Consider the following 12,732-nt stretch of genomic DNA (forward strand, 5'->3'; position numbering starts at 1 on the left):
ACTTAGCTCCTCACTCTAGCTCCCCCTGAGCTAATCTGCCTGGTTCTTCCCGCCTCCAGAGCTGTGAACTCCTCGGTGGGCGGAGCCAACCGCCTGGCCCACCCCCTGGTGTGAACATCAGCCTCTGGAGGAAGGCAACAAGGATTTTAGTTTAGCTTTGGTGTTCCTAACTGGGATGTAGGGTGTGGTGGTGTGATGACCTGTGTCCCCTGGCTTGCCCAGGGCGACACATTCCCCCTTACCAAAATGCAGACCGTCCGCGGGCTGCTGTCCAACACCGGTTTTATTTTTCTGTAAAAGATAACAGGGTAAAATAACATATTCACATTTTTAATAACGCTTCCCAGAACGGGAGGCACATTTCTTAAACGTTGCAAACGGTTTACGGTTACGGTTTCCGCTCTCTCCCACCCAAGCAGCCTGGCCCTGATGCTGCCCCTAAAACCCAGGCAGCACCCCTTGACCCACAGTCCAGCACAAGTTACCCGAGCGGGATCTGTCCTTCCCCTCCAGAGGGTAGCCACCGGTTCCTTTGGTGGCTGGGCCCCAGCCTGCTCTGCCGAGGGCCCTCCCTCCAACCTGCCTCTCCGGAGGCGGCATTGCGGAAAACGGTAACGGCAAACAACTTATTTACAAGCCACTAACGTTTGTGGTTGCCCTGCAAGTTCACGGGATTGTCCATGGATAGTTCCCATGCAAAATAACTTTTTAAACGGTCCCCACGGGGACAACGGTGCCGGCTCCAGCCGGTTGCAAATCACGCAGATAATCAGATGAGGTACTCGGTATTATTTTCTTATCATTCTTCAAACTTTTTAAACTTTTAAACAACAGGCAACTCAGTGATGGTCCCAACGGGGACGGTGCAGCGGGCATCCGCTGCCCTACTCCAGGCCTTCAACTTCATCCGAGGGAGGGGGTGCCGGACCCACTCGGCTTTCCTGGCTGCCTCGTAGCTTCACATCCAGGGCAAACCACCCCCTCTCTCCGCAGTGTCGGGTATACTGAACAATGTCTCCCGGCATTAGGTTGCGGCCGGGATGCTCCTCAGGCAGGTGGGCATTCACATCCCGCCGGGCTACAAACACCTCGGCCTCCAGGCCCGGTTCATAGATAAACCCGTAGCCCCGGCGGACATCAAACCGCCTCACCTGCCCCTCGTACAGCGGACCCCGGACACGGAACGTGGCCTGGCGGAGATTCTCCTTCTCCCTTATCGCTCTGGCCACCAGCTCGGCCTTCTTCCGTTCCCTCTCCGCGATCTCCAGGCCCAGCGGTACCGGCTCCCTATCCCAATACGGCGCTGCTGCCAGCGCCGGCGCGCGGGTCGGGCCTCGCGGGACATCCTGGACGTTGCCCACTGTCAGGAATCTGGGCGGCATGTCCCGCGGTGTCTTAGCCTTGGGCGCTGCCTTGCAGCAACAACCCGGCGCTACCTCAGCCGAGGTGTGGGGGATGGGCATAGGGGCTTTCCGCTGCTGGGCCTTCGGCTCGGAGCGGGTCATCGGCTCGTGCTCGGGGGATTTTTCAGGGAATGCCTCCGGTTCAACCTTCGGAATCTTCCACGGTAACACCTCCGGTTTACTGCGGGCTCCAGCTACAGGTCAGTCCGCCTGGGCGGGGACGCTGGGTATTGCTACCGGTTGCAGTGGTAGCAGGCCTAATGGCGGGTTCACGGCCTCCGAGACGGGTGGCGAGGGAGGCAACGGAGGGAGAGGGCTTGGACCGGGCCCCGCAGCCGCGATGACCGGCCCTTCCAGGGCATCGGGACGTGGGTCACTCACCCTCCCTTTCTCCGCTTCCTCCTCGCGTCTCCGCACGGTGGCTACAACGTCCGCCATGTCGGTCTCCCACTCCTCCATGAGGAGCTGCATCCTGACCTGCAGCCGTTGGTAGAGCTGCGAGGTTCGGATTTCCACCCACGCCACGGATCCAGGCGCGGGGGCTACGGTGTCGCGGGACGGCATCCACATGGTGGCTTCTTCTTCCAGGAACGGTATGTCTGCAGAGTCCTGGCGTCCCTGCTTTTATAGCTGCAGCTACATGCGTCCAGCCGCCATTGCGTCCCCCTTAGCTCTTTCCGGCCCCTCCTCTCTCGGGGCGGGGTTTCGGCCTTCGCGCCTCTGCTACTCGAGAAGACGCTCGAGCGGGAACTTTTCGCGCCAAAGATGGCGACTTCCGAAATTTTTCTGCCGGACACCTCCGGCGGTAACAAGGCGCACCTCTACCAGACGGCAGAGCGGTAAGATCCTGTTCGTGACGCCAAGTTGTCGCGGGCGGGGAGGAGGGTGTCAGCACACTACGCTCACCCCTTCTGCTCGGGTCCGGCGGCTGCTGCTCAGTGGTGGCTCGAGCTGTGGGCCGGATCCCGGGGGTTCTCGAGCGGCACTCCTCGCCCGTGAGTGAAAGGGGGTTTGTTGGGTGTGGGGATAGTTTATTGTCCGTGACGCCACCCACGGTTGTGGTGATTTCACCACCGCTGCCCAATATGGGGATCCCGGGGATGGTGATGCGGAGCAGCCAGGTGTTGCGTTGCCCCTCCGTGGGTAGGGGTTGGTGATCCCGGGGCACGGTGATAAGATGGGAGGTGCAGGGTCTGGTGGGCGCAGGGATGCGGGGGCAGCGCTGTGCCTTGCGGCACTGTGGTACTCACTCAGCCTGAGACGTTGACACAGTTTTACGGTAAACCACACGGCTGGAAAGACGGTTCCCACGGACGGCTGCACTTGCTCTCCCAGTAGGTGACGGTGATGTCCCTTTTCCTTGCACCTTTGTTTCTGTGTTGGTAGCGATGGGTTCTCACCGGTAACCCGCTCCCCGGTTTCAAGCTGGACCGGAGGAGCTCTACTCTTTGCCCGCAGGCGCTGGCCCTGAGAAACTGGTGCCCTGGCGGTGGCGGTGTTTCTCCTACAATGGTTGGGCTGTTGCCTTCTATCGGGACTTGGTTGCTGGGGGATCTGCGTCCCCATCACTGATGGATTTGGCAAATTCTGGCGACTCCTAGCCTTGCCGGGGTCCGAGAGGCCCCTGCCCTGGTGCTGACTGTCCTTTGGTACGCTGCTCCAGACCGCCGGGCCACTACCCGTCCGCGGTCCTTCCAGGAACTTCCAAATGGTCCCCCTCCAGACAGTCACCGCCGTTGCTGACCTTGCTGACCCTGTCCTGCACTCAGCTGGACTACTTCAGGCTTTTCACACTCTTTCTTTCCTGTCACCACTCTTACTTTCCTCCTTTACCACTTTACTTCCTTCACTTCACTACTTGTTTACTCCTCCACTTAGCTCCTCACTCTAGCTCCCCCTGAGCTAATCTGCCTGGTTCTTCCCGCCTCCAGAGCTGTGAACTCCTCGGTGGGCGGAGCCAACCGCCTGGCCCACCCCCTGGTGTGAACATCAGCCTCTGGAGGAAGGCAACAAGGATTTTAGTTTAGCTTTGGTGTTCCTAACTGGGATGTAGGGTGTGGTGGTGTGATGACCTGTGTCCCCTGGCTTGCCCAGGGCGACACATTCCCCCTTACCAAAATGCAGACCGTCCGCGGGCTGCCGTCCAACACCGGTTTTATTTTTCTGTAAAAGATAACAGGGTAAAATAACATATTCACATTTTTAATAACGCTTCCCAGAACGGGAGGCACATTTCTTAAACGTTGCAAACGGTTTACGGTTACGGTTTCCGCTCTCTCCCACCCAAGCAACCTGGCCCTGATGCTGCCCCTAAAACCCAGGCAGCACCCCTTGACCCACAGTCCAGCACAAGTTACCCGAGCGGGATCTGTCCTTCCCCTCCAGAGGGTAGCCACCGGTTCCTTTGGTGGCTGGGCCCCAGCCTGCTCTGCCGAGGGCCCTCCCTCCAACCTGCCTCTCCGGAGGCGGCATTGCAGAAAACGGTAACGGCAAACAACTTATTTACAAGCCACTAACGTTTGTGGTTGCCCTGCAAGTTCACGGGCTTGTCCATGGATAGTTCCCATGCAAAATAACTTTTTAAACTGTCCCCACGGGGACAACGGTGCCGGCTCCAGCCGGTTGCAAATCACGCAGATAATCAGATGAGGTACTCGGTATTATTTTCTTATCATTCTTCAAAACTTTTTAAACTTTTAAACAACAGGCAACTCAGTGATGGTCCCAACGGGGACGGTGCAGCGGGCATCCGCTGCCCTACTCCAGGCCTTCAACTTCATCCGAGGGAGGGGGTGCCGGACCCACTCGGCTTTTCTGGCTGCCCCGTAGCTTCACATGCAGGGCAAACCACCCCCTCTCTCCGCAGTGTCGGGTATACTGAACAATGTCTCCCGGCATTAGGTTGCGGCCGTGATGCTCCTCAGGCAGGTGGGCATTCACATCCCGCCGGGCTACAAACACCTCGGCCTCCAGGCCCAGTTCATAGATAAACCCGTAGCCCCGGCGGACATCAAACCGCCTCACCTGCCCCTCGTACAGCGGACCCCGGACACGGAACGTGGCCTGGCGGAGATTCTCCTTCTCCCTTATCGCTCTGGCCACCAGCTCGGCCTTCTTCCGTTCCCTCTCCGCGATCTCCAGGCCCAGCGGTACTGGCTCCCTATCCCAATACGGCGCTGCTGCCAGCGCCAGCGCGCGGGTCGGGCCCCGCGGGACATCCTGGACGTTGCCCACTGTCAAAAATCTGGGCGGCATGTCCCGCGGTGTCTTGGCCTTGGGCGCTGCCTTGCAGCAACAACCCGGCGCTACCTCAGCCGAGGTGTGGGGGATGGGCATAGGGGCTTTCCGCTGCTGGGCCTTCGGCTCGGAGCGGGTCATCGGCTCGTGCTCGGGGGATTTTTCAGGGGATGCCTCCGGTTCAACCTTCGGAATCTTCCACGGTAACACCTCCGGTTTACTGCGGGCTCCAGCTACAGGTCGGTCTGCCTGGGCGGGGACGCTGGGTATTGCTACCGGTTGCAGTGGTAGCAGGCCTAATGGCGGGGTCACGGCCTCCGAGACGGGTGGCGAGGGAGGCAACGGAGGGAGAGGGCTTGGACCGGGCCCCGCAGCCGCGATGACCGGCCCTTCTAGGGCATCGGGACGTGGGTCACTCACCCTCCCTTTCTCCGCTTCCTCCTCGCGTCTCCGCACGGTGGCTACAACGTCCGCCATGTCGGTCTCCCACTCCTCCATGAGGAGCTGCATCCTGACCTGCAGCCGTTGGTAGAGCTGCGCGGTTCGGATTTCCACCCACGCCACGGATCCAGGCGCGGGGGCTACGGTGTCGCGGGACGGCATCCACATGGTGGCTTCTTCTTCCAGGAACGGTATGTCTGCAGAGTCCTGGCGTCCCTGCTTTTATAGCTGCAGCTATATGCGTCCAGCCGCCATCGCGTCCCCCTTAGCTCTTTCCGGCCCCTCCTCTCTCGGGGCGGGGTTTCGGCCTTCGCGCCTCTGCTACTCGAGAAGACGCTCGAGCGGGAACTTTTCGCGCCAAAGATGGCGACTTCCGAAATTTTTCTGCCGGACACCTCCGGCGTTAAGGCGCACCTCTACCAGACGGCAGAGCGGTAAGATCCTGTTCGTGACGCCAAGTTGTCGCGGGCGGGGAGGAGGGTGTCAGCACACTACGCTCACCCCTTCTGCTCGGGTCCGGCGGCTGCTGCTCAGTGGTGGCTCGAGTTGTGGGCCGGATCACGGGGGTTCTCGAGCGGCACTCCTCGCCCGTGAGTGAAAGGGGGTTTGTTGGGTGTGGGGATAGTTTATTGTCCGTGACGCCACCCACGGTTGTGGTGATTTCACCACCGCTGCCCAATATGGGGATCCCGGGGATGGTGATGCGGAGCAGCCAGGTGTTGCGTTGCCCCTCCGTGGGTAGGGCTTGGTGATCCCGGGGCCCGGTGATGAGATGGGAGGTGCAGGGTCTGGTGGGCGCAGGGACGCGGGGGCAGCGCTGTGCCTTGCGGCACTGTGGTACTCACTCAGCCTGAGACGTTGACACAGTTTTACGGTAAACCACACGGCTGGAAAGATGGTTCCCACGGACGGCTGCACTTGCTCTCCCAGTAGGTGACGGTGATGTCCCTTTTCCTTGCACCTTTGTTTCTGTGTTGGTAGCGATGGGTTCTCACCGGTAACCCGCTCCCCGGTTTCAAGCTGGACCGGAGGAGCTCTACTCTTTGCCCGCAGGCGCTGGCCCTGAGAAACTGGTGCCCTGGCGGTGGCGGTGTTTCTCCTACAATGGTTGGGCTGTTGCCTTCTATTGGGACTTGGTTGCTGGGGGATGTGCGTCCCCATCACTGACGGATTTGGCAAATTCTGGCGACTCCTAGCCTTGCCGGGGTCCGAGAGGCCCCTGCCCTGGTGCTGACTGTCCTTTGGTACGCTGCTCCAGACCGCCGGGCCACTACCCGTCCGCGGTCCTTCCAGGAACTTCCAAACGGTCCCCCTCCAGACAGTCACCGCCGTTGCTGACCTTGCTGACCCTGTCCTGCACTCAGCTGGACTACTTCAGGCTTTTCACACTTTCTTTCCTGTCACCACTCTTACTTTCCTCCTTTACCACTTTACTTCCTTCACTTCACTACTTGTTTACTCCTCCACTTAGCTCCTCACTCTAGCTCCCCCTGAGCTAATCTGCCTGGTTCTTCCCGCCTCCAGAGCTGTGAACTCCTCGGTGGGCGGAGCCAACCGCCTGGCCCACCCCCTGGTGTGAACATCAGCCTCTGGAGGAAGGCAACAAGGATTTTAGTTTAGCTTTGGTGTTCCTAACTGGGATGTAGGGTGTGGTGGTGTGATGACCTGTGTCCCCTGGCTTGCCCAGGGCGACACAGAGGCACTTGGACTTAGTGAGGTGTCATTATTGATGGGTTTATTATTTCTATCTCTGCAGTCCGATGGACATATAAAAATGTAATCCTGAACAACCTGTTTAAAGCGATTATGTCAAGTTTGGAATTTAGCCCCTGACATTGGGATAAAAGATGAGTTCCCAATCGCTGGGGTTTGACAGCTGGGACCCCTACAATCCCGCAAACCAGGAATCTGAAGCACCCCATGTGAATGAAGTGGTGCGCACTGCAGATCTATTCACACGTCTTTCTAAACAACCCCTTTAAGGGAGTGATGAGGGCCATGACCATGTAAAGCAATATTCAATGAACCTTGTATTGCACTTCAATGGGGGAGGATGTATTACTATGTGGGCTATTTTGATTTGCATGCCAGGGCTGCTTTTTACTCCTAGTCTGGCCCTGCTAAGTAGTATCTATTTTATTCAATAGCTTTATGATTTTATATTAGGAACACACAACAGGACCTGATCAATGTTTTTCACTTTACCTGCCAGGGTTTCTAATAAAGTACAGGAGCTGAAACACCTTAAAGAGCCTACAGTGAAGTGTTTAGCAATTGCAATTAGTAAAATTATCTTGGCATGTCTAAATTCATGACACCCATAAGAATAATAAAGTATTAGCATACACACCTCTTTGTTGATGTATCCATCTTTGTTTAAGTCATAGAGATTGAAAGTCCACCTTAGCTTTTCATGAATACTTCCTCTTAACAAAACTGACAAAGCTGCTACAAAGTCCTGAAAGAAAAAAATAGTACACCGTGAGAATTGAAATAACAAAAGCGTTTCATTTTGAAGCATGATTGATGTATTAATTAGTGATGAGCAAGCACTAAAATGCTTGGGTGCTCGGTACTGTAAATGAGCAGGACGGACGCACGGACGGTCTCGACACGAGTATTGAGCATCACGAAAGTGGTAAATGGAAAATGGGAAGAGAGAGAAAAATCAGGAGGGGAGTTGAGCATGTCGAGCACTCGCAACATTTTCGACCGATCATGCTGATGCCCAATCGAGTATCGAGCAGTGCTGACCACGCCCGCTCATCACTAGTATTAATTATTTGTTGGGTTTTTATAATAAAGAAAAATTGTAGAAAGGGATACTCTCTCAACTTAAAAATGATGAGTTAATGCAATCAAAACTGTTTCATTCAGACTACAAGCCATTGCATTTTTATGTGGGTCTGAGAGAATCACGGGAAGTATTATATTTCTGAGTTTGGAAATCTGCTATAGGGTTAGCTGCACAATAACATTTTCTGAAACATAACATCTATATAACGCCTAACCTTTTACATAGGATGTCCAATTATTTTCAATAGAAACTGAGAACCTGCAACTTGATAATTTTACTTCTTTTACTGATAACCACTTCCTATAAAAGCAAGTCCAATACTATAGAAAATGGGCTCTGAGGAACAAACAAATTAGAGATTTTTCATTTTAACCCTTTCACCTCGGACAATTTTCCATATTAGATTTTTGTTTTCTCCTCCCCTTCTTCTAAAAGCCATAATTTTTATATTTTTTTGCCATATCAAGGCTTATTTTTTGCAGGATAAGTTGCACTTTTGAATTAATCCATTAATTGTACCATACAGTGTACTGGAAAATGGGGAAAAAATTCCAAGTGCGGTGCAATTACACGATTGTTTTGGGGGTCTTTTATTTACCACATTCACTATATGGTAAAATTGATTTTTTTTCCATATGATGGCCCACGTTGGTATGAGTTCATAGATACCAAACATGTATACTTTTATTTTTATCTAAGGGGTGAAAACAAACTCAGAAATTTGTTCAAAAAAAGAATAGCGCTTTTATCATCATTTTCCGAGACCCGTAGTGTTGTCATTTTTCTGGATCTGGGGTTCAGTGACTGCTTATTTTTTAAGTATTGAGTTGCCGTTTTTAATTATACAATTTTTTGTGTAGATGCGCTGTTTTGATTGCCTTTTATTGCATTTTAATGAAATGTTGCAGTGACCCAAAAAACATAATTTTGGCATTTGGAATTTTTTTCTTGACACGCCATATACCGATCAGATTATTGATTTTATATTTTGATTGGGCATTTCTGAATACAGCGATACCAAATATGTGTATTTTGTTATATTTTTTGAACTGTTTTCTTTTCAATGAGACAAAAAGGGGGTGATTTAAACTTTCAGTTCTTTATTTTTTCATATTTTTTAAAGCCTTTTTTATAAAATGTTTTATTTATTTTACTGTTCCCCTAGGGGACTTTAGCACTGCACAGTCTGATTACCTGTGCATTTCTGCTGATCAGAGCAGCATCTCTGATCAGCAGAAATGCTCATCTCCTGTGAGTAGCGGCGCTCTGTCGGCTCTCACAGGAAGTGAGTCATTGCAGCGTCAGGGGTCTTCATCTGACCCCACGCTACCATAACAACAAATTGGCGCACCGTGATCACGTCCCAGTGGCGCCAATGGAGGCGTGGAATGGTGCAAACCATGCCATAGCACTTTAAATCATGCTGTCAGTATTTCACATACCGATTTAAGAGGTTAACAGGCCACTAGCAGCAGATCTTCATAAATTTCAAGTTCATTCAGCATGACAGAACATTCTGCAGTTAGCCATTAACAATTTCATGACTTCCGGGTTCTGCGCTCCCATGGAAAGCAGCATGTGAGAAGAGCTCCTGCTTCTTTATCAAGACCCCTGCAGTCCCAAGCACACAAACCAGCTGATAAGAGGTGGGAAAGAGGAGATAAGATAGTTTGCATGCCCCTCAGACATAATGGAGAGGTATGTACACAAGAACAGGATGGCAGGACAGGGATCTTCCCCAGCCCCAAGGAGCAGCTGGGCTAAGGGGTGCTTCACACACAGCGAGCTCGCTGCCGAGATCGCTGCTGAGTCACGCTTTTTGTGACGCAGCAGTGACCTCATTAGCGATCTCGCTGTGTGTGACAATGAGCAGCGATCTGGCCCCTGCTGCGAGATCGCTGCTCGTTACACACAGCCCTGGTTCGTTTTCTTCAAAGCCGCTCTCCCGCTGTGACACACAGATCGCTGTGTGTGACAGCGAGAGAGCGACAAATGAAGCGAGCAGGAGCCGGCATCTGACAGCTGAAGTAAGCTGTATCCAAGATAAACATCGGGTAACCAAGGTGGTTACCCGATATTTACCTTAGTTACGAGCCTCTGCAGCTCTCACGCTGCCTGTGCTGCCGGCTCCGACTCTCTGCACATGTAGCTGCTGTACACATCGGGTTAATTAACCCGATGTGTACAGCAGCTAGGAGAGCAAGGAGCCAGCGCTAAGCAGTGTGCGCGGCTCCCTGCTCTCTGAACATGTAGCTGCATTACACATCGGGTTAATTAACCCGATGTGTACTGTAGCTATGGTAGGAGAGCAAGGAGCCAGCGCTCAGTGTGCGCGGCTCCCTGCTCCCTGCACACACAGCTGTGCGCTGGTAACTAATGTAAACATCGGGTAACCATACCCGATGTTTACCTTAGTTACCAGTCTCCGCAGCTTCCAGACGGCAGCTCCGTGCAAGCGCAGCGTCGCTTGCACGTCGCTGCTGGCTGGGGGCTGTTCACTGGTCGCTGGTGAGATCTGCCTGTTTGACAGCTCACCAGCGACCATGTAGCGATGCAGCAGCGATCCTGACCAGGTCAGATCGCTGGTCGGATCGCTGCTGCATCGCTAAGTGTGAAGGTACCCTAATGCTAAAATGGCTCCTGAGGTGACCAAGTCCAGGAAAAGCAATAAACCTGGTAATCAGCTTACCCAGCAGGAGGGAGGGGGTGAGCAGGAGATAAGCACTGCAGGTCTCAGCATTTCTTACAAGTCCCTAGCAGATGAGGTGGTAAAGATGTTAACCCCCAAGCTTCAGGAAATGCTGGAGCAGACAGTGTCTGATGCCCTGAAGCAAATGCAGGAAGCCATCTCACAGCAATCAGAAAGACTGGCTACAGTGGAGAATAGACTCAGCACTGCAGAGGATGAGCTGGGAGAGGTGCAGGCCGAGCTGCAAAAAGTCACCAGGCTGAACCAGCAACTTGCAGATAAAATTGATGATCTCGAGAATCGCTCCAGACGAAACAACTTAAGAATCATCGGGCTCCCAGAAACTATCACCCCTCACCAGCTAATGGGGATATGCATGGAGGACATACCTCACGCTCCGGGAATTGCTGATACACTCAAGGCTGAAAGGGCACACAGAGTGGGACCCCCAGCCCAGCACACAAGTGCAAACACACCTCCAAGACCCAGGCCAGTGATTGTCAGATATTTGAACTTTGTGGATAAAACTAACATCTTACAAGCATTTCGGAAGAAGACATCCCCCATGGTGGTAAGGGGACATAAGATTCTGATATTCAGTGACTATTCAGCGGAGGTCACAAAGAAAAGAAGAGCCTTCAGCGATGTCTGCACAGAGCTTTTCAGAAAGAAGATAAAATTTGCTTTGCAATTCCCGGCCATCCTTAAAATCTTTGCCCCAGGAGGAGGTACAGAGACATTCACGGCCCCTGATCAGGCAAGAAGCTATGTGGACAAGACGTTTGCAAAATCGTCACCCCTGGCGAAGAGTGGGGATGCTACTCCCCAGAGGGGGTGAGGACATCCCTTACAGGGGCAAAATTGCTGATGATTAATGTGGAGTATTGATGCTGTTTGTAAAGGAGCGATGGGGGAGGGGGATTTGTATGGGGGTCTGGAGTTCATGATGTGGGCCTGAAAGCGTTAACTCTACCATAACCCAGACACCCACAGTCCCTCTCCATACCCCCGCTTTTCCCTTTCTTTTTTTTTCTCTTCTTTTTCTTTCTTCCTCTGTCCTTCTTCTTTCCCTGTCTTGCCCAACCCTGTTATTATCCCATCACCCAAACGCATCCCTCTCCAACACATAACTGCCTCCCTCTACCCCCATACCCACACTCCCCTCCCACTCCCTCCAACTACACTCCCCCACCCAGAAACTACTTTCCACCCCCTCCCACCCATACCCCCTCTGCCACCCACAAACAAACCCTCTCCTGCCCCCTCCGACTACACACTTTCTCCCACCCACAAACTACTTCCCATCCCATCCGTCCCAATCAACTCCCCCATCCCATTCACACCTCCTCCATTCACAACCCTTCTCCTTCCCATAACCATCCTCTGGACCCCTCCTCCATTCTTCCCTCCTTTCTTCCTCTTGTTTCCTTTTTCTTGCTTTTCTTTTCCTTCATCTCTCCTGGGAATGAGCCTCTATATACTGGGTCGAGGTTCAACCTACTTTCAGTCCTCAGGGCTTGGGGATACTTGTATATATTTCTGAAGCTATGTTTAGCACGCCTTTAAGTGAAGTGTGGAAGCTCAAGAAAGCGAACATATTTTGAGGAGCGAAAGAGGGATCAGTAGGAGTCCCTACATACATGCGGGAAAAAAGTGAAGTCCGCAACTGTGTTTTCCTATAAAGGATATAGGATAGCGGTGTTATTTTCTTGGTTTAATTGACTTTTTTTTTTTTTTGCACCACCAGAGAGAGACACGGTGGACAGGTTTTAAGAAGGTTTTAGTTAAGATAGGATAAGAAGTAAGATTTCAAGTAATATATAAGGATGCGAATTGTGTCATGGAACGTTAAAGGCCTGCAGTCGCCACACAAAAGACGAATGATATTGAGGCACTTAAAGAAGCTTAAAGTAGACATTGCTCTACTTCAGGAGACCCATTTGAAAAATCAGGACTTCACCAGAATGTGCAAAATGTGGGTGGGAGAAGTGATGGGATCCTCAGCCCAAAATAATAAAGCAGGTGTGTTAATACTACTCCATAAGCAGGCAAATTGTAAGGTAATAACACAGGAAAATGATGGAGATGGGAGAATACAAAAAGCTTTGCTTGATACCCCATGTGGACAACTCAAAATCTATAATGTATATGCACCAAATGAGAGT

The 12,732-nt window shown here is 52.6% G+C and overlaps 1 protein-coding gene across 3 annotated transcripts in view; it reads right to left on the reverse strand.

Moving 5' to 3' along the window:
- Positions 1-12,732, reverse strand: part of KCNIP1 (potassium voltage-gated channel interacting protein 1) — a 916,677-nt gene that overhangs the window by 52,513 nt on the left and 851,432 nt on the right. For all 3 annotated transcript variants that reach the window (XM_075342297.1, XM_075342298.1, XM_075342296.1), the window contains one exon: positions 7,432-7,539. In XM_075342297.1, coding sequence (XP_075198412.1) covers positions 7,432-7,539 — 108 coding nt within the window. The remainder of the gene's footprint in view (positions 1-7,431; positions 7,540-12,732) is intronic.

Source organism: Anomaloglossus baeobatrachus, chromosome 4 (assembly GCF_048569485.1).
Source record: "Anomaloglossus baeobatrachus isolate aAnoBae1 chromosome 4, aAnoBae1.hap1, whole genome shotgun sequence".
Classification (NCBI taxonomy): domain Eukaryota; kingdom Metazoa; phylum Chordata; class Amphibia; order Anura; family Aromobatidae; genus Anomaloglossus; species Anomaloglossus baeobatrachus.